The following is a 21,423-nucleotide window of genomic DNA, read 5'->3' on the forward strand; positions in this document are numbered from 1 at the left end:
CAGGAAGGGCAATCCAATCTTTGCAGATTGGAAGTGAGGGGCTGCTTTCCACCTGTGGCACTGGCTTCTGCATGGTTGATGTGTAGGGCCATCAACCACATACGCTGGGATTTTGTCAAGCAGTGCTGGATGGAGGGTTGAACACTGAATTGGTTTTCCTGCTTCTGTCTTCTTTTTTTCAAGAAGTGTTTGGGATAAGCTTTTGAGGCATGGAAATAGGTCTAGAATAACTGTGCTAAGCCTGTAGTTATATATTATAGCATTGAAGAGGGCTTTGGTACATCTAGGAAATGATATTTTGATTTTTTATTTTTCTCTTTTTAAGATGTATTTTAGGATCTTTTTTTTCCCCCTCAGCTTTTTCATACTTTCCCTTTTGGACTTCTTAGTAATGCCACAAAACTTCATAACCAAACTTTTTCAGAGACCACACTAAGGAAGCTATCAGTTATTTATTAAAACAGAGATTATGGATAGGAAGGAATTGTTTTACAAGCCTTGTCTTTGCTGAAATCTGTATCTTCTCACAGAATTCCTTGCCTGCTGATGATTTCCGGACCATAAATGAAACACGTTACACCTGTTTAATAAATGATGAAACTATAGATGTCTGGAGGCAAAAGCTTTTAGAAAAGAACAGTTCTAATTCTGTCAAGTAGGTATTGTGGCACTGGACAAGCCTTTTGTTGAAAGTTCTATTTAAATAATTTTGTTGGCTTCCGTGCCATGCTTTCACTTGAAATTTAGCAACCTTTTCAAGTGTGGTTCTTGGTCGTGTCCAAGGGGAGGAGTTGCCAGTCACAAGGCTGCCAGGTGAGAGCTTCTGAGCAAAAGCAGAGGAATTTGAGGCTGCCTCAGCGTTGCAGATGGTGGGTGGGAACTTGATTTTAAAGTTGTCCTGCACTGTCTGCTTAAAATTCATGAAAAGCAGCAAGAACTTGTGAACAGACTGATTAAGTTCTTTCCCCAGTGTGCCTGCCGTGAGAAGGGCAGAATAGGTGGAAAGGAGGCACTAATTCCTCCTTTCAAAGAGGGACCTTACATGATCCTGAATGAACTTCTTGCCCTCTGTGCCTCTAAAGGGGTTATCCTGACATTGTTTCCCATAGAAGGAGGGGAAAAGAGATGAAGAGATTTACTGAGGCATCCATTCATAACCTGTATCTCTGTTTCCTTTTGTCTTCCTGCTGCAAACAGTAATGTTGTTCAGATACTGTCCTCAGCTGCCTGCTGGAATGGAAGCTTCTTGGAGAAGAAGTAAGTGATGAATTTCCAGAAGCATGGCTTTCCCTTGATGCGGACTGGAATCCCTTTGCTTCACTCACTTCTGCAGTGGGATTTGATTTTTTTGATCAGATAGGAGGTGGAGGCAGAGAGTGTTCCCTAAAGAGGTGGGTGGTTAGAGCTGGGTAAGTAGGGCAAAGAGAGTGCATGGTGTAAGTAAATGTAAGTGGCACAGGTTTCTTGGAGTTGCCACAATTGTTATTCTTCCTTATGAAATAGATACCAACTTTAAAGAGAGGGAGAGGAATATGACCTTGAGGGAAATTAGGGATGAATAGTCTCTTACCCAGCTGAGCTAGCTGGTGCATGTGAAAGTATACTTCCACACAGGCTGCTCTTGAAAATACCTCTGGGGCAGCATGGAAGTGCTTTCCTTTTAGGTGACATCACATGTGGAAAGTTTTGTGCTCCTGCTTGCAAAAGGAGGAATTTCAAATGGGTGTGACCCACAATAGGTGGTGACAAGGTTGTAAGACATAGCTGAGTCAAAGGCTGTGGGTTGGGAAGACTTGTGTTGGCTGTCTGTGAATGTTGAGGAGGTAACAGCATAAGATGAGGAGGAGGAGAAGAAATTTTTCTGTTGATGAGTAAATGACCTGTAACTAGGTGAAGAAAAGCTTACTTACTCTGAGTAATCTTGGCATAATATGTTTCAAGAGCAACTTGAAAAAGAAAATAATTTGCTAATTATTTTGGTGTTTTTCTGTTTGTCCAGTGGTTTCTTCTCTAGTGTTGTGACATGTTACTGCATCAGGAGAGTTGTGTCATGTTGGTTTAAAACCCTTGTTGAGGTATCCAAGTTGTTGAGTCACTTTAAATAGTCTCACGTCTCCTTTGAATGTGGAAATGAGTGGAGTTTATGGCTTCATCGGCCAAATGCAGTTGTTCTTCCCCTTCAGTGATGTCTTGGCTAGTGCAGGACTTAACTTCTGTGGAAAGTCTTTGACCAAATGAATGATAAATTCTGAAGCCTTAAATGAGGCTATATTTAACTATGTACCTTTATACATGAAATCTTATGTCATGGTGCACTTGATGGAAATACCCCAGTGCATCCCTCCAGTGTCCTAAGGCCATGTAGGCCTGTTTGGATTACAGGATTAGATGGAGGAGCAGCTTTTCTGTGGCTGTGTGCCCGAGCACACCCAGCACTGCCTTTGCAGAGCACAGCCTGGAGTGCTCTGTACCATGGCATGTCCCTGGGGAGCTATTTCCAGCCTGGAGCCGGAGCTGTTATGGAAACAGCCATTCTACTACAGCTGGCTGTGTTTAGTTCCTCATGTTGTTACAGTCACACCGTCAAACTGACAAATGCATCCCATCTTTAGTAGCTGTCTTCCCCTTCAGAGTGTCTAATACAGCGCTCTTAAGACAGTGAAGGAATCCTGGGGACACCAGAGACTTTGATGGAGTGTTTCTCTGCAAGAATCCCAGCCCTAACCAAGGCCCGGAGGAATTCAGAAGGGAGAGTCTTTGTTTCTAGTCCTATGAATTCCCTAGTGGTCATTTCTCTATTGCTTGCTCTCAGGCCATGTCAATACACAGGTAATGGGGTCTCTTCCTTAAACTTATGCCTGTCTGTCTGTGATTTCTTTTTTAAAGAATCGATGAACATTTTAAAACCAGTCCAAAGATCCCAGGGATTGATCTGAACTCCACCAGAGTGCTGTTTGAGAAGCTGATGAACTCCCAGCACTCTATTCTCCTAGAGCAGGTATTGCACTTCTGAGATTTGGGTATTCAGAGGGGAAATTAAGGCTTTATCCCTCTCTAGCATGCAAGTACCAGCAGCATTTTTGGGGAAGGGTTGTGCTGCAAATCTAAAAGCCAGACACTTAATGGTACTTCTCCTTTGACCTGGGCTGATTTTGACCTCTTCAGAATGTGTCTCCAAGACTTTTATTTAAAAACAAGTTTTATCTCATGGCATTTAATACTTGAATGTCTGCTGAAATTAACTCTGTGTATGTTATATTTGTAATTACTATGTGTCTATCAGGAGTCAAATACTTTATGGTTGTATAATTTATTCTAACTCAGAGAATTTCTTTCACAAGTGCAGAGCTGTGGGATAAAAGCATACATGTTCCCCTTGCCACTTTTAGCTATAATATTTATAGCTTTGGGGTTTTTTGCTCTGGGTTTGACTTTTAAAGCAGGGTTATACCATTTCATCAGCTCTTAAACATCAACTACATTGTGGGTGCTCTATCACCCAGGATAAGCTGTCTTTTTGGTTTTGTTTTCTCTCTAGATACTGAAGAGCTTTGAAAGCTTTTTGATTCCTCAGCTGTCCAGCTCGCCACCAGATGTTGAGGCAATGAGGATCTATCTGATTCTTCCAGAATTCCCACCCTTCCAAGACTCCAAGTATTACATTTCTCTGACACTTCCTCTAGCAATGGCTATTCTGCGCCTGGATACCAACCCCAGCAAAGTGCTTGGTAAGTGTCGCTTAAGAATTGTTTTAATTTAGAAGTAAAATATCATTTCAAAGAACACTTACTAGGGAGGTTAATCTAATTTACCTTACCTAGTTTACCCACATTCAGAGACTCAGTTCCAGATAAATTTGCATTCCTCTACAGAAACATAGATTTTTGTATATCATTAAGATTAAATGATCCTACTCTCTTAAATCTGGTCAGCTATTGATCACTTTAGAATATCTTTTCTGTATAGGGTAAACAAAAGGATACTAAATATAATATCAAATTATTTTGTCCTCTGCAAGATGGCAGATGAACCTGTTGGTCTGTGACTATGCTGAACACTTCAACTCTTCTCCCACTTCTGAGTCTTTTAATTTCTAATATATTTTCCTGTGAGCTTATTTTAAGCTGAACAGAACATATACTGCTTAATGATTGCTACTCACGTTTGTTAAGCTACTACTGTACTTGTTATCTTACTCTGTTTCTTAAGGCTGTCTTGTACTAAATCTGGTATTATTTATCATGTAAAATGCTATGTGATGCATTCAGACCTCCAAAAGAATCACTCCAGCAAATTTATTTTGAGGCTTAGTGATTTTTTTATTATTATTCAAAGAGGCTTTGGGTCTGTTTCCTCTTCTACTTGGAGTAGTCCTCTGTGATTTTTAGCATACAGAAATGCAAAGGATTCTCAAACTTTTGCCTGTCAGACTCTATTGTTGTGTTGACACTTGAGAGGATAAATTGTTTGTTTCTAACATGACATGATGGTTTCCTAGGCTTCAGCTTTTACTTTGCAGGTGATTGGTTCTAGGAAAGAAGCTAATAGTTAGGGTCCCTTCAGAGGAGAGTAAGGGTTACCTGTCCTTCTCAAGAAAGAAATCAGCCTCTCTAAAGAGGGGGTTAAATCCTTTAGTGCAGATGTGCCAGGAGACACACTCTGACACCTGCTAGAAAAGTATGTGGTGCTACAGAGAATTGCCCAGTGTCGCAGGTTCGGTTTGTAACCAGGCAGAAACACCAATTTAGTGTAGTGGTTTGGTCCAAAATACTCATTACTGTTTATCTGCTGTGAGATAAGAATTAGGAGAAATGCAAAACAGGCACCAAACTTGAAAGAATATAAAGAAGTTTATTAACAGACCTAAAAGAAGAAAAAAAAATTATACCACCTTCAGAACTCTCCTCCTCCCCCCACCTTCCTCCCTTCTCCCACTGACAATGTTAAAAGACAACCCTTCAGATGTTCAGTCTGTTACCACTTCCATAATAACCTTGTTCAGTCCATTTAGAAGGAGAAGTCTCTTCTTGCTCATGCTATGAAAACATTATCACAATGAGACAGCCGCCCACTTCCAAATATTGTTCAGTCCATTTAGGAAGAGGAGTCTCTCTGCCTGCGTGTGAGTCCTTTCCCCCCGACTTGCAGCTTTTCCCGCAACTGCTTTCGAGGGTCCACTCTTGAAGTTTTTTGGGGTACAATTTTAAGGTTGAGCCGTTCAGAAACAAAAACAGAGGCCCTTCTCCTTCCCTGGGAGCAAAGGGTCTTCATCATCTTCATCGTTAGGACTATCTCTGGGAGCATCTCTAGGAACTGAGGTTTTCTCCTTTCCCATTTGGAGCAAAAGTCCTCATCTGGTCAATCTCTCCCTGTCCAAACTTCTCATGAAATTACAGCTGCATCAGCATCTGCCTATCTCAGCGCAGGTGCTTCTGCTCACGAGTTGAACACTCCACCCCCCATATCTTCATGAAATTACAACAGGATACTCTGATATATCATAGCTTCACAACAGAATTTCAGCTTTAAGCATCTCCTCTCTCTCTTCCCTCAGGTTTTCAGCTCTTCACAGCAATAAAAAGGGTTAATCTCACCTCGGCCTGGCAGCTGTGTGGCTTATCGATGTTGGTCAGCTGTTGGTCACCTGACCTCTGCCGGACAGAGGTGCCGCTTTGCTGAAATCTTGGCCGCAATGGAGGGGGGGGGAAGTCGAGCTGCTCTGGCTGCCCCCAGCCCTGCCGGGGGGGGGGGGGGGGCCCCGGGGGGGGGAGTGCGCATTCTTAAATGTGGATCACAGAGGTGATCACAACTTTAAGTGGCTTAGAGAATTGTCCATATCCAAACTGGCCAGCTGATAGGTTCTATCAGTTCCCAGAGGAAACTGTAAGCACCCCTTAGCAAGGACGTCCCTTCCGGGACTATGCTTGCTAACCTATGACACCCAGGCAACTCTTTCCTTGTCACTCCTGAGAGACAGCCCACAAGATCACAGTATCTAATGCCAGATACTTGAAACAGTGGCTTGAATTGAAGGCTGAAAAACTTCAAATTCAGGCTCCCACCCTGATCAGGGTTTGGGCTGGGTAATGACTGGTGTGGTTAGATGAGAGTGGAAAGGGAGGAGCTTTTCAGTTTCTGGTATTTAGATAACTCTGCCTTGCTTTCCTGTTGCTACTGATGCCTTTTCCTGGTCTTAAAATCAAGAGGCATACACGGTTAGAAGGGGAAAAGGGATTTTACCTTGGTATTTATTCTTAAGGATCCTTAGGTGTACACGTCCAGGTCATATTCATCGAGATGTACCCCACCGAGTCTTTCCCTGTGTCTCTGTGTCTCTCTCCTTCTCGTGTATATATCCCCCCCAACATTGGGTATAACATTATAGGCTTTACTAATTAGCATATCTATCAAAGATTCCCCAATGAGAGGTGCAAGTGAGCCCCCCCTCCCCAAGGAACCTTCCCCTGGATGGTTCTATCTTGGTTTACAGAATGTGTTCTGGAGAGGACCTTGGGGTCTGGGGCACACTGATCCCTAACTACGAAGCTTCTAAAATGTTTAGTCTCTTAGCTTAACGAACAAGTCCAAGAATGTAGGCAAAAAGCACTGAGAATACAGAAGCTGTAAAAAGGTATAACAGGGGTATAAAAGAAAAGGCGAAAATCTTCATGGCATCACTACAACTAGGGCAAGAATAGGGAAGTTTTTTGGAAGAGTCTTCAGGTATATTCCCCTTTTCTCAGTTGTAACCCCTTAAGGGTTACTCTGGCCTTTGATTAAGGTTTATATTGATGTCCTCTGCTTTCCAGATAACTGGTGGTCTCAAGTGTGCCCAAGATACTTCCTCAGGCTCGTGGACCTCTACAAAGGTGCAGTGGTGTACCTCCTCAGTGGAAGGAAGACGCTGCTGATCCCAGTCCTGTTCAGCAGCTACATTACAGCTGCTCTCAGGCTTCTGGAGAAGCTCCACAAGGTGAGAGGAAAGCCCAGGCATGTGTTGGCTCGAGATGATTCAGTCTTGCCTGCTCTTTGTCAGTCGTGAGCTGTGTCACTGTCCACCAAGACACCTCGTGGGAAAGATGTTAGTGGCTTTCCTGAGTCCGAGGTTCTTGAAGATTGTTTAGTCCTGTCTCAAACACTACAAATAAAGTTACCCTGAACAAGGCTGCTGCTGGGCCATGCACTTTTGCATCACAAACACCTGTCCCTTGATGGCCTCCGCTCTCACTGTGTTGTTGCTGAGTAGTCTGGTTGAGGAGGAGAGGGAGCTAAAATAAGTTAGAAAGAGGTTTATCTTGATTCTTCTTGGTTTGTACTGAAATACAAGAGACTGTGTGTTTTTTGCAAGACTTTCTGGGTCCTTTTGTTGCAAGTTGTTACAATTGATTTTATGAAAGCAAACCTGTGTGTTACAGAAAAATGCTGAGTATGTATTAAAATATGCTGAATATTTTTATCTGTTCTCTTCACTAGGTGAATCAGAAGGTTAAACACGTGGAATATGATAAGTTTTATATCCCTGAGATTTCCAGCTTGGTGGACATTCAGGAGGATTATCTCATGTGGTTCTTGCACCAGGCTGGAATGGTAAGAGGTTTTATGTATAGTCATGAAAAAGCTGTCCATGTTTGTGTCTCTGGCTGTAGATCTGTATTTTCAGTATCCTTAATGAGAGTGTAATGTATTCAGTATAGGAGCATCTGTATGTTTAGTCTCTCAGATCTGAGTACTTGGTGGCTTTGCAAAATTGACTTAAAAACAAAAAAGGCTGTCAAAAGAGTTAGAGCTAACAATATTGAACCAAAGCTTGCAACAGTCTCTGTGATTATTCATGTGAATTTCATTCAGTCTTTGCACAAGGGGATTAATTCAGTCGCTGGATCCTTTTAATGTAATCAAGACCTCAGGAGCCAAGTCCTGTATTCTAAAATTATAATTTTTGCCCTTTACTTCTGCTGTTTAGGCAGGTATTGTGAATAATGTAGCCAGTGATGTTAAAATGTTGCTCTGTAAGAGGAGGCAGTGTGGCGTTCTGGCTAGGGGACTGAACCAAGCCTCAAGAGATGTGGGTTCTATTCCTGGCTCTTCCAGTAACCTGCTGGGTGATCTTGGGTAAGACCCTTCACCTCTTTTATGTCTCACTTTCCCATCTGTAAGAAAGGAGATAACTAAACTGAGGGCTGGAATATGCTGTGTGGGAACCCAGTGAGTTTATTTAATTATAGCAAGGAAAGGAATCCCAAGTGTAAAAAAACCACCAAAAAACATCTGCTGAGGGATGCTGCAAGAGTAAAACCTGACTGTAGTGATAACTTTTGTGTGTGTTTTCATGGGCTTTGTAAATGCTGTGTGTGCTGTGTCCCCATCCTCTATTTTCCATCATTTAAATAGTGCTGCTTTGTGCTTTTAGTGAGCAGAACAATAAAATACTGACTTAAATTTTTGTAAGGGATAGTTAAACGTGTCAATATGGCTAATGACGAGTCATTTGCATTGCAGGGGTGTTCTTGTATCACCATGTTGTGGCCTTATGGTCTCTCCTGTTTCATATGGTTTCTGCCTGAGGACTAGTTTTTTTGTTGCTCTTCATAAGAGCACGTTTCACCCATGGCAGACTAACACAGGCTTCTGTGTCAGTCAGTCCTCTTAGTAGTGTTTGCTGGTCACGTTTTGAATTAGACTTGTGCATTTTGTTGAGAAGGAAGTTCCCATGCTTTTCTTTGAGAGGAAGAAAAATGGGTTGTTGGTCCCAAAGGAGGAAAATTTACTTTGGGTCACCTTTGGACTAGTCCATCCAAAAAAGCCCACACAACATAAAATCGAAAGAGTAAAAGATTTTCATACTTCTCTTTTTCTTTCACAGAAAGTAAGGCCATCTATCATGCAGGTAAGAAAATTGTTTCTCAAGACTCTTTTTTAAAGAAGTGCTCTGGAAGCTGTGGCTAGGAGCAAATCTTGCCTGCCTTTCTTGCAGGACGCTGTGACTCTCTGCTCTTACCCTTTCATCTTCGATGCTCAAGCTAAGACCAAGATGTTACAGACAGATGCAGAATTACAGATGCAGGTAATCATTCTCTCTCCCAATTTTCCTGACACACTTCTTTTTTTCTGCCTTTTGCAACGGTGCCTGCATGGAAAGGGTGTTAAGTGGGAGCTGGTGGTACAACACATGATTGTTTCCTTAATACAGGAGAGCAGTGTAGCTGGAGAACCTCTTTGCCCTGGATATTGCAGAGGCAGTGCTTGGTGTCTTTCCCTTCAAAATGCTTGTCTGGCAACGTCAGAACTGCCGGATGTGCACGTGGTGACAATTTAAAGTGTATAGAGAAGGAGTAGTTATGTATTTATGATAGTCCAAGGATAAGGAGTAAGGTGAGGCCTCTGTTAGAGGAGCTGTAAGACTGGATAAGTAGACAAACGTTCAGGTAAGTGGACACTTGCTTCCAGATTCCTGCCTGGTGTGGGAGTGGCTGTTCCCTCTAACAATGAGGTGAGTGTTGTAGAGCAGCTCCTGGTGCTGTTTGTGGTTGCAGGCAGCAGCTGTTGTCAGCACTCCATCCATCCATTTGCAGTGAGGGCACAGCCCCGGGGCCCTCCAGGAGTGTGCTGACAGCAGGTCTCCAGCTCCAGCACCCTGTAGGTGGCAGCCGAGCCAGCTCACAGCCAGGCTGTGGCAAGGGCAGCTGGCCTCTGTGCCACTGTAAGTGCCCCAGTGCCAGGCATTGCTCACACAGGTGCCTCCTGAGGCAGGCAAAGCGTTGGGCACTGAGCCCTCATCCAGTGCAGCTGGGGCTGGGACTAGTCCCATCCTCTGTGAAATAAGTTTGCTGAGATCCTTGGTTGTCAGGTTCCTTCAGGGTGGAAAACTGTCCTCACAGTCACTTGTGGCCATGGTGCTAATTCCATGTCATACCCATCTCCTAGCTTTTCTATGCCTGCTTGAGCACACAGCCTGCAGCAAGGCAGAGGAGGCTTGGCCTATGCTCGGATGCTGCAGTCACTTGCTCCTGCTCTCATTTTGTCAGCCTCTTGCATGTTTTCAGCTGCCCAATTTGTGAGCAGTGCACTGCTGAGAGGAGGTATCAACCTTACCTTGGCAGAACAGCAGACGGGTACAGGGTTTGTTGTCCTGAGAGACAGGACCTTCAGCAAGACAACTACTTAGATGCCAGGGAAACCGGTGTTCTCTGAGTGCTGGAGCAGAGAAAGCCTGGTCCCTGGTGGATTTCTGTCTCAGGTTTAAGTGATCTTTAAACTGAATTTTCAAATGCGAATTTGCCGTTTACTATGGACAATGCGTGAGAAGACAAACTAAGTGCAGCCAAAGCTTAGACTGGACTTTGTGCCTTGCCCATCTCCAGAAGATCCATGTGGATGAGGGCTTTGAATTGTATGTGATGGGTTCCCTGGTGCCTTGCCAGATCCATTTGTCAGCTGGCTCCTTGCTTGGTATATTTGTAGCACTATTTTCCCTCCTGGACTCACACTTACCTGAGTGTGTTCACACTGAGCTTCTTGACTCAGTAAACTGAGCATGAATAAGGCCTCTTCTCCCCACCCACCTGCCTAATGTAAAAAACAACATTCAGGGATTTGATCTCTGTTGCTCAAATGTGGTGAATTTATCAGTGGACTCAAAAGTATTGGTGTGGGAAATGGGGGAACAGGTAGGCATACAGGCACACCCAGAGCGATGCCTTAGGTGATGCCTCTCAAGGTATCACAGTGCAGAGTGAGCATGGGATTCTTGAACCCTGAGGAAACCAAAAAGGCAGGAACACCAGGCACGTAGTTGTTAACTGCTTTCCCTTCACAGGAAGAAAGAAGCTGAGCTGTGGCTGCTTTTCACTTCTCTTTTATTTACAGGTTGCAATAAACGGTGCAAATTTGCAGAATGTCTTCATGCTTCTCACCCTGGAGCCTCTGCTGGCCAGAAGCCCTTTCCTGGTACTTCATGTTCGCAGGAGTAATTTAGTTGGTGATGCTTTGAGGGAGTTGAGCATCCATTCAGACATTGATTTGAAAAAACCTCTCAAAGTAAGTTTCCCCCATATCTTTAGCACCCTTGTGTCCAGCAGACATTTCTGCAGCCTTTCAGCCATTCACATTACCACTACACCAGTGTGCAGTAACTTCTCCATAGGTATAGCACACAGGAGCACTCAGTCTAGTCAGTGTAAAGGCTGAGTCTTTTTTCTGACTCCTGGAGTGCTTTGGCAGTGGATAGTTTACAAGAAGGCAAGCACAGGATTTAGTCTTTTCCTGGTGTGTCAAGTGTACAAGAGCCAGGGGAGGAAGCATTTTATGATGTTATGCAGTCTCTGTTTTGCCCTTTTGCAGGAACAGGCTGTTTACAATAGGATGTGTTCTATCTCTGAGAGATTGTGGCAATCTTGAGTAGCTGCTGTCATGCTGCTGCTTTGATTGTTGGGAAGACAGGTGGTTATTTATGATTTGCATAAGGAGTTAAACATTCTCAAAATATCTGATTTGCCACCCCTGTTCCACTTCTGTCCCTGCAGGCAGAGCACTGAAACGAGCTCGTGGGTTGCCATGGGTTTGGGCATGTTGGACAAATTGCTTTGCATGGCTCCCAGTTAGAGAGAAGTCTGATTTACTCAGTCTCAGCTCTGCACCCCTGTCACTGACCTGCTTTTTTTACAGGTGATCTTTGATGGTGAGGAAGCTGTTGATGCTGGAGGAGTGACAAAGGAATTTTTCCTCCTGTTGTTAAAAGAACTACTCAATCCTATCTATGGCATGTTCACTTACTACCCAGAGTCAAACCTGCTGTGGTTTTCAGACACGGTAAGCCCTTGCCCTCTATACTTGCAGGTTGGAATAATATGCTGCATTTAAATTACAAGGAAGCTAGTGGCAAACTATGGGAAAGAAATGTTCTTCCTCTCATATTCTACCCATGGTACAATGTGAACTCTATTTTCAGTTAGTGTAAATAGGTCCATTAACCTTAGCAGAACAGTGATGGTTGTGCCTGTTAAGGAGTTGGCGCTCTCTCTTTATTCTTATCCCTTAATAAAACTCGTACTAAGGGTCAGGTGACAGGTTATAGAGCTCTTATCATCATGGATGTGATGGTCATGTGCTGTTTTACAGAATGAGAGGTTTAGGTGGTAATGGCATTAGAATTTTGTGCCCCCCTTGCTGTTCACATGATTGCAGCTAATCCACTTAGTCATGCATCACTATTGCCTTCAGGATCTAACGTTGTAAATGCTTTATGTGAGGAAATTCTAAACAGCCAGAAATATTGTAGTGTAAGGTTGTTGGTTTTGGAAGAGTGTGGAATGCAAGATCTGTACTGTCAGATGGCTGGAGGTGGTGGTTTATGTCCTTTTCTTCACCTTCAGAGGTAGCAAGATGGGAAATGACATTGCTAGTCTTCCCTTACGGTGTGGCTGTCCTGGCTGGGGGGTTACAAGGAAGGAAGTGGCGTGGTACCTTTTGTAACTTGTAAGCAGTATTGCAGAGCATTCAGTCCTAATGTCAGTGCTATAAAACAAGTCTTTTGACACCAGGAGTGATGACAGTGTAAGCACTGAAAGTGAGTGGTGTATTTGTAACATTTAACAAACGTGGGCAGCCAGTCTGTGACTGACACAGCAGTGTGAGAGTCAATATGTGAAGAAAAGGAGGCCTGTGCTAGCACCTCTGCTGGTGTATCTGCCTGGGTGGCACTGTGCTGGTGCAAAAGCTTTTAATAGAAAATAGGATGGGTGATAGGGAGAGGATTGTTATCACATTTTCTTGCAGTACATAGACAGTAAACATTGAAGCAGTGTTAGTGTCTAAATGCAGAGGTATTTAAAAAGGAGTTAAAAGGCGGGTAAGGTGGAAAGCTGCTGTTTCCACAGCTGATCATGGCTTATAAAAGTAATAGAGCATGGTTTCTGAAGCTTCATCTCCATGCCACACACCAGCAAGGACTTTACAACCAAAGTGGCACCTGATAGGAGCTCTCTGACTTCGTCCCAGTTGGAAAAGCAGGGTCTGGCTTCTTAGTGCATGGAGGATAGGGTACTGTGCATTGCACCGGTGACAGTGTGTCTCATCAGGATTTCTCTGTGTGGTTTTGCAGTGTTTTGTAGAACACAACTGGTTTCACTTGATTGGCATCATATGTGGTCTTGCAATATACAATTTCACAGTGGTAGACCTTCACTTTCCCTTGGCTCTGTACAAAAAACTCTTGAACGTGAAGCCCTGCCTAGAGGATTTGAAGGAGCTATCCCCTACGGAAGGAAGGTATGAAAATCAAAATTTGCAGCTTTTCTGGGAAGGTAGACCATCCAACTAAGAACAAGAAATGCCAAACTACGTAAAAGCTGATCCATAAGACACCTCCTGATGCTTTGGAGTGACTTACTAATTTGGGTGACTGTGGTCCTAGCAGCACATATGAGTTGGTGGTGAATTTTGTGTAAGACATCTCTTCCACAGGGTATTGGACCCATCTGCTTAGGCTCCCACCCTCCTGACCCGCAGAAACTGGGTGCCAACACAGCCAAAAGACACATCCCACACCCCCCTTTGCGAGCAGGGCTGGAAGCCTGTCCCTGTCCTGTGTGGTTGTGTGTGTGGTCCCAGATCCCAGCCTCAGCCTTTCCCCTCGAGCCAGCCTCAGGCTAGCAAGCAGGGAACTGTGCATAGAGCTGTGGATTGTCCCATCCATGGACCAGAGCAGTTCTGACCTGGAAGAAGTTGAATGGAGTGAAAGATTAACTTTTTCTAAGTGGTGTATCCAATCTTTTCTACCTAATTGCATAGGGATACTGGTTCCTCCCAACACTGGGAACTTAAGATCCCACTGTCTGACTGCTGTCTTATCTCTTTTTCTGAGGTGCCATCTGATTTATCTACACAAAGTGACAGCTGTGTTTATCAATGATGAGGTAAAATGCCAGGAAGACAGTAGTAGGATTTTGGGGGGTGGCAGAGTATTTTCTGTATGATGGGGATACAGATGCAGTCCACTTCTGTCTCTTCCTCTACTCCCTCAGACCTTTGTGTGGTGATGACACAGAATTAAAACTTAAGAACTAGAAATGTAATTCTGTTCCAAAGCCAGGATCATTAAAGGTGATCCTTGAAATAGGTAGGCATGGACTGTATTTGATAGTTTCTGTGGACCGGCATTTATCCTGCTTCTAACAAAGCATCTCTTTATTTGAGGTGTATTTCCTTCTTACTGCTTCAGGTGACTCAGATTCTCTCTCTTGCAATCCTACTGCCCAGATGTATGATGCTGTTTACTTCTGCTGAATTTGTTTTCCCTGTTAGAGGTATGGCTTTTTAAATCTCTGATTATTATTTTTTTCTTTTTTTTCCCTACTTGTTATTTAGGAGTCTCCAGCAACTTTTAGATTACCCCGGGGAAGATGTGGAGGAGACGTTCTGTTTGAATTTTACAGTAAGATACATTTAACATTCCAACTCTCTGATTACTGTGGTACAGTTGAAGCCCATCTATATTTTCATGTGTGTTGTGGCTTATTCCATATGCCTATAGCACATAGCCCATGCTAATGTTAAAATGTTCTTTGCTGTAACTCCCTTCTTCTTTTGTGTTTGTGTGGTCCTGAAAACCGAGCTAATAAGTAGATTAAGCTGAGTGCTTTTCAAAGTAGGCGTGTTGTCACTGTTCAAAGACCTGATGCTCTAACATGATATGAGTGATGGGTTCATCTTGAGCTGGATTTTTTGACTCTCTGTCTGAAGCCTGCCCTGGGGTAAAAACAAGGTGCCATAAAACTGCTCCACACTGTGAAGAACCTTGCTGAGCAAGGAGAGTGGTGCCCGTTTCCTTGTTTCATGAATGAGCACATAAACTCTCTGGAGTGAGTCAGACCTGCATCTGACTGTGTCTCCTGCAAGACAGGGCTGTAATTTGGGATGAGGTAATGAAGCCATACTGATGCTAATGCAGTCTGTGTGAAAAAAGGATACCTTTAAAGTAACTAAAGAGACTTTTCTCCAAATTCTTTTTCACACGTAAGGGCCTCTTTTGTCTGTTGCAACTTGAAAATTGACCCTTACGCATTTTTTTTTCAGGTAACCAGTTAGTGTACAGAGTGTGGGTTTGTACTGGTGCCCTCCTAGGCTGGCAAAAGCAGGAAGATGTCTGTGTCATTTATTCTTCCAGTGAGAGAGGATGAATTAACCTACTGAGTTTCTGTTAAAAAAGGGAGTCAGTTTTATTGTCAGAGCTTGTGCGCTTAGTTAAAAACAGGTTTTTAGTTATCCACCTCTTGGGTTTTTCTCCCCAGGAAGTTTACCTAAAATAATTTTTATTCCTTACTAAGTTCACATGTAAACTTAATAGCCGTCCTACAGCAAATGTAGGTGATGGAGGGTGATGAAGCACACAGGGTCCTTGGAGCAGAGAACAGAAGTTTCTGCACATACCTTTTTCTCTGGCCCACCCTTTACATGCCAGTCATCAGCTCTGAAAGGGGACTCTGTCTTTCTTCTAGGCATATGCCCTGAAAAATACTTCTGCTAAAATTAATTTCCTGGTTTTGTACAGATCTGCAGGGAAAGCTATGGTGTGACAGAGCAGAAGAACCTGATTGAAGATGGAGATAAAATCCTGGTGCAGAAGGACAACAGGCAAGTGGGGCACCTGTAGGGATGGACTCGTGTTTGTGGTGAAGTCAAGGTGCCACAGAAACCCTGTCTGAGGGGCAGTGTGTGTGGGGGGGAATTAGCAGTCACTGCAAACAAATTCTAAGACTAGTTGTTCATAAGTTACTGGGCACTAGTTGCACTTGAACAAAAATCAGGTTTTCATCACCTTTCCACCAATGTTTGGAAAATGTACCGTGGAATTGGATTGACGTCTTCCCTATAAAAGACCTCCATATAGACCCTTGGCAGTTTTCTCATTTAGGCAGAGATTGGAGTATGATTTTGACCCAGGTTAATATCCCTGGTGGCTCAGAGAGGAACTGTGCATGACCAGCAAAACTGAGCCTGGCAGACTTGTTTGTACTCCTAATTCTGGAGCCAGAAACACTTTCCTTTGAGCACGGCCTGACCCCCATCCCTGATCACAGCCAGAAGGACCTGCTGTACTTGGATCCCTTTCCATTTGACTGAACACCCCGGAGTTATTACTAGCACAGCTACCATTTCCCCCTCCCCTTTTTTTTTTGTCCAGCTGCTGAACTATTTTCTTCCCATAATCTTGTAATTGGATTTCTACAAATGCCTTTATTACTTGAAGCAGTGTTCACATTCTTTCTCTGCTGGCAAAACATTGTGATCCAGTGACTACTCAGCAGCATGGTTAGGGACTTGTACTAGGATTGCTGAAGACCTTGCTGGCAAGGCTGGAGATGAAGTAATTTCCTATTAATCTGATTATTTGAAAGGGTTTTGAATGTGTCTAAAGCCATTGCTGTAGCAAAAGCTTTGCCTGTGTTACCTACTTTACTACTGCCCAAAATGGTGCAATTACACAGCTAAAGAGCTACCTCCCTGCAAAATGCACATGGAGATAGAGCAGGATAATTCTGTCTCCGTGCAAAGAGAAGATGGACTTCAGGTAAAACCGGAGGAGTGTTTCATCTACCCCTTCAACAGTGAAGGAGAGATGAAAATGCCAGTGACAGAACCCTTTAAGTTTTTGGGTTGGGCATGTACACTCAAAATAAAATCAGCCTTTTTTTTACTGTATGCCATACAGTACAAAGGAACACAGATTTTAGCTGAGAACATTTGGGAAGAGCACCAGGGTTAACTACTGGAACTGTTTATTGAGTCAGGATAGGATACAAAGGAAGAAAATCCTTAAGGAGAAAGGCTAGTGTGTAGCTCCACTGGCTTAACATTCCAAAATTCAATTGCTTCATCCTGATTGGAGTTTTGAACTCAAGCTAACCTCTAAATCCAAGTCTAGACATGGCTGTCAGTTTACCTTACAATGCTGAATGACTTCCTCCACCTGTACATTGAGAGGCCAGGGACCAATTTGCTGCCCTATGGCCCGAATAGTTTGCTGTGTGCCTATCTGTGGGCACTGCCCTTTCCCATGTGAGGAAAGTTCATTGGGAACTGGGGAATGCACAGGATTGTTGTAACTGACAAATGCAGAGCAGGAAATGCCTGCATTTTCCCTTTCTCCTTTGGAGTTCATAAAATGCTCTTGATGCAGGGTTCATGACCGTAACAGCCGGAGAGGAATTAAGCAACAGTTAAGTGCTTAATCATCTTGGATTTCCCTAATGCTCCGGTGACTGTGGGGAAAATGACAATAAAACAAATGCACTGGAAAATAACTCCCCCTTTGGTAGATGATTTCTTACTCCAAGTGTTCATTTTTGTTAGTCTTTTTACTTCCTCACGTGTCCCTCTATGCTGCTTTTGCATAGTGGATGTGGTGAGAATTCCTCCACCAAAAGGCCAGAGTATTTCTCTCAGTGGTGGAGAACCTGGGGGACCTCCCATGCCGCTGCTGCCAGGGAATAAGCAGACACGTGGTGGCACTTGCTGCTGAACACTTTGTCCACGTTGCAGTGGCTCGGTGAGAGGAGGGCAGTGGGTTGAGCCTGCTGGAGACTCGTGTTTGCAGAACATTTTACAGGCAGAAACAGGGAAACTTGGCAGTGCTGCTGCTTAGGCATGTGATTAAAAGTGCTTTCCTTTGCCTGCTTTCTCTCAATGCATTAGGGAAGAATTTGTTGAAGCCTACGTAAATTACATCTTCAACCTCTCCATCCAAGAGTGGTACACAGCCTTTTCTACTGGCTTCCTCAAAGTGTGTGGTGGGAAGGTCCTGGAACTCTTCCAGCCCACAGAGCTCAGGGCCATGATAGTTGGAAACAGTAACTACAACTGGGAGGAACTGGAGGAGGTAAAGCTTCCCTCTTGTACTTGTTTTTTTTTAGCACAAGAGCCAGGATTGTGCAGTTGCATGAGATGGGCATTAGTCTGTGTCAGGAGATTGCGTAAGCCACAAATGCATTTTCTGGTTTTTTTATGCTCCTTGTACACCTTGCTGTCACTCACAGGAAAAGTCTGTCACTGTGCTGGCCTGCTACAGATAAAGCTCAGGGAGGAAATTCAGGATGAGGAAGGACAGGGAGAAGGACTCCCATCTGGGTTTTTTTTAGGGATGAAGTCTAAGACTGAAGGGAGGAGACAAAGGGTCTTCACCTACAGTAAAACTCCATTGCACAATGGCAAAAGGTACACAAGGGTTCAAAGGGGAGTCTGAACACCCAGAAAGGGTTGTATCCTCTCAAAATCCATAGACCAGCAAGTTACAGTGCAGAACATATGATCCTGTTCATGAGTTCAGCCTGTGAACAGGCACTCCAGGATTGCTCTCCACACTTGTAATTAGCTGAAAAGCAAAAGCCTAATGTTTGCCTTCCTCACATTGCCAGGAGAGCCCTTGCTGGGTCTTTGAGCCGTGCCATTGCCCATTGCCCATCCTGTGTTCCCTTTCGAAGCTGTCAGGCAGTGAACTGATGTCAGATACTAGAAAAGATCAGGTCTGGGTTCTACTTAGTCTTTGCGTTCTAGCGCCAGCTGAAAATGTGGTGGTTTGGTTTTTAATAGAGCGCTGTCTATAAGGGAGACTACACGGCCACACACCCAACTGTGAGAATGTTCTGGGAGACTTTCCATGCATTTCCCTTGGAAAAGAAGAAGAAATTTCTCTGTAAGTATCTTGCAGTGATGCAGCATCTCCTGGAATTGAAGACTCAGGTGGGAGTGGCTGCAGAGTTTCATTGCATTAAGTTGGGTGATAGATCATGAGTGGCAGTATCTGCTAGTCAGATCTGGGTTTTCCCGCTATTGTGTTTTCTTTCTCCCTTCTGTCCTGGGTGGCTGGCTCTAGGTGACCCTGCTTGAGAGGGGGTTGGCCCTAAGGACCTCCAGAGGTCCCTTGAAGCTCAGCCACTCAGATTCTGTGACTGCTGGAAAGATAAAGGCCAGTGTTGGTACCCAGCCCTGGCCTTGCTGTCCTGCAGCTCCCCTGGGAATCCAGTCCAGGCAGGGTGGGGCTGAAATTTGCCTGTGGGCACAGCCCTGGTGGGAGGTGCCTCCCCTGCCCCCGCTGCCCGGCCTTCCCTGTGTCTCTGCAGTGTTCCTGACAGGCAGCGACCGCATTCCCATCTACGGCATGTCCAGCCTGCGCATCATCATCCAGTCGACGCCCAGCGGGGAGCAGTACCTGCCCGTGGCTCACACCTGCTACAACCTGCTGGACCTGCCCAAGTACAGCAGCAAGGAGGTCCTCAGCGCCCGCCTCGTGCAGGCCATCGACCACTACGAGGGCTTCAGCTTGGCCTGACCCCACGGGGCAGGCACGGACTCCTGGGTGCTGAGCAAGAGAACGATGGGCTTGGGCTTTATTTTTGTAGGGGAATAGGTCTGAATTTTGTTTTTTTTTTTTTTTGCGGGGGGGGGGGGGGGGGGGGGGGGAGCCGCTCCAGCTGCCCACAGCTTGCGGGGGGTGGGGTGGGTGGTAAATATAAAGAATAATAATAGAGATGATGCAGTCTCAGCCTGATGCTGCCAGCATTTTGTGGGGCTTCAGCAGGGAGAGGTTCTTGCTTTGAATTTTCTTATCTGCTGAACAAAACCAGTTCAGTGGGCATTTCTGTTGTTTACCCTCCAACTTGACATCACTGCCCTCCTGGCAATTCCTTGTAGTTGGCTTTTATTGCCCCCGTACACACACACTCTTACCTCTCCTTTTAATCCAGTTGAAATGTTTTGATGTCCCTTGCATTTAGGGTATGGTGGAAACTGAGGATGAAATAGCGATCTGCTCTTTGAAAAGCTGTGACTTCCCCCCACCCTTTTTTCCTCCCTTTTTAAATGCAAGCTGGTTCTTGCTTGCTTTGAATGGAAATGTCTCCTCTGCCCTTTGGTCCTTGGTGGATGGTACTGGGCTGGCATGTCATTTGTGACCCCAGAGTGGTGCATTAGTGATGTTGTGTCTTTTTGCACCAGGATGTCTCATGGAAAATACAGTGGTTTACAGAGGTTGGCTTGTTTTTCCTCACTCATGTTGAATCTTGTTTTCAAGCTTCTTGAAGAAGCCTCAGAGTCCCTCTGGAGTGGGGTTTGTGTTCAGGCTTGTGGAAGGACAAACCCTACCTGTAACAGCAGGTTTCTCTAAATGCCTCCCTTGTGCTGTGTTTCTATCCTAGCAAGGCTGCAGTCTGGGTGGCTGGGCAGCCCTGTTTTTCCATCCCAACAGCCCTGTTATTCCAATACAAGGTAAGGTGGCTGCTTTTGCTGCTGCCACCTCTGTCCAGAGGAGTTGTGTGTGTGGATGTGTGTGCAGGGGTGTGTGAGTGTGGGAGGTGTGTGCAATCTCCAGTCTCATCAGGTTAGGTCAAAGAAAGGAAGAGGAGATCCCCACTTGAGTGATAGCCCCCTGCTGGGAGATTGGTTTGATCTTTGCAAATGAGGGTTACTTTGCTGTTTGAGAACAGCCCCTCTCACTTGGCAGCTTTTTTGGCAGGGGGCCTGAAGGACAAGCTGTATGAATTAGACTGAAAATGTAGAAGAATCACTACCTAAATCTATCCTGTATGATTGGAGAGCTTTTGTCCTCTTTTCTCAGTCTCACTGCCCCATTAAGCAAAGTTTGAATGATTTTTCTCCCTTCTCCCCTGCCCTTTTTCAGGTCTTGATGTAAATCTCATTTTAAGCCTAGGGTGGTTTTGACATTGACTTGTTATTAGGACATAGTATTTATGCACCATGTTCAATTTACAGTATTGAACTTTGCACCTCATAACAAAAGGTTTTAGGCTTCTGGGTTTGTTTTGTTGTTTTTTTTTAAAGACAAGCTGTGGGCTACACGGAGAGACCCCCAGCCTCTTTCTAATGCAGCATTGAAGACAAATATACAATTATATCAAATGTTTATTTTCGATGTGTGTGTACATAGTACAGTATTATGCAATAAATTTGATGTTTAATTCTGATGGAGTGGCTGCCTTGTTGTGTGGGGAAGCAAAGGAGAGGCTGCTCCAAGCACCAGCACTGCCTCTCCCCCTGTTCTGTCTCAAAGTCAGGAACATCCTCCTTGGGAAAGCTTGGACTTGAGAGCAGCCCTCCGTCATACCATCCCTCCCTTTCTCCTCCTTTCCTTCCTCTCATAGAGCAGCAGTGCCTTTTCCTCATGGCAGTGATGGCCAGCAAGGCTTCTCCATGTGTGCAGGTGAGTGGCTGTGGCTTAGGGAACCCTGACCACCTGGGGGCTCACCCAGCAGTGGTGTGACCTCGTGGTGCTGGCCTGGCTCCCCAGCACTGTGGGACACCATTCAGGACATGCAGATGTAATTCATTCAGTGGCTCAGCTGTGACGAGGAATTTTTCTGTGAGAAGGTTGAATTAAGAACAAGTGCACTACTTCCGTCCCTCTGTGGTAAA

At 44.6% G+C, this 21,423-nt stretch overlaps 1 protein-coding gene across 4 annotated transcripts in view; it reads left to right on the top strand.

Moving 5' to 3' along the window:
* The window catches only part of LOC103622373 (probable E3 ubiquitin-protein ligase HERC3), a 45,030-nt gene extending 25,574 nt beyond the window's left edge, over positions 1-19,456 (top strand). For 2 of the 4 annotated variants that reach the window (XM_008641312.2, XM_017744116.1), the window contains exons 11-26: positions 531-655; positions 1,198-1,257; positions 2,887-2,998; positions 3,539-3,728; positions 6,810-6,973; positions 7,474-7,587; positions 8,864-8,887; positions 8,975-9,064; positions 10,867-11,037; positions 11,665-11,808; positions 13,100-13,266; positions 14,365-14,431; positions 15,548-15,630; positions 17,692-17,875; positions 18,586-18,688; positions 19,116-19,456. In XM_008641312.2, the coding sequence (XP_008639534.1) occupies positions 531-655; positions 1,198-1,257; positions 2,887-2,998; positions 3,539-3,728; positions 6,810-6,973; positions 7,474-7,587; positions 8,864-8,887; positions 8,975-9,064; positions 10,867-11,037; positions 11,665-11,808; positions 13,100-13,266; positions 14,365-14,431; positions 15,548-15,630; positions 17,692-17,875; positions 18,586-18,688; positions 19,116-19,324 (2,007 nt within the window). In that variant the 3' untranslated portion in view covers positions 19,325-19,456. Of the gene's footprint in view, positions 1-530; positions 656-1,197; positions 1,258-2,886; positions 2,999-3,538; positions 3,729-6,809; positions 6,974-7,473; positions 7,588-7,963; positions 8,113-8,863; positions 8,888-8,974; positions 9,065-10,866; positions 11,038-11,664; positions 11,809-13,099; positions 13,267-14,364; positions 14,432-15,547; positions 15,631-17,691; positions 17,876-18,585; positions 18,689-19,115 lie in introns of those variants that run through there. The other 2 variants (XM_017744117.1, XR_001865205.1) reach the window with 2 other exon arrangements.
* The last annotated feature ends 1,967 nt before the right edge of the window (positions 19,457-21,423 follow it).

Source organism: Corvus brachyrhynchos, unplaced genomic scaffold, assembly GCF_000691975.1.
Source record: "Corvus brachyrhynchos isolate BGI_N302 unplaced genomic scaffold, ASM69197v1 scaffold229, whole genome shotgun sequence".
Lineage (NCBI taxonomy): Eukaryota > Metazoa > Chordata > Aves > Passeriformes > Corvidae > Corvus > Corvus brachyrhynchos.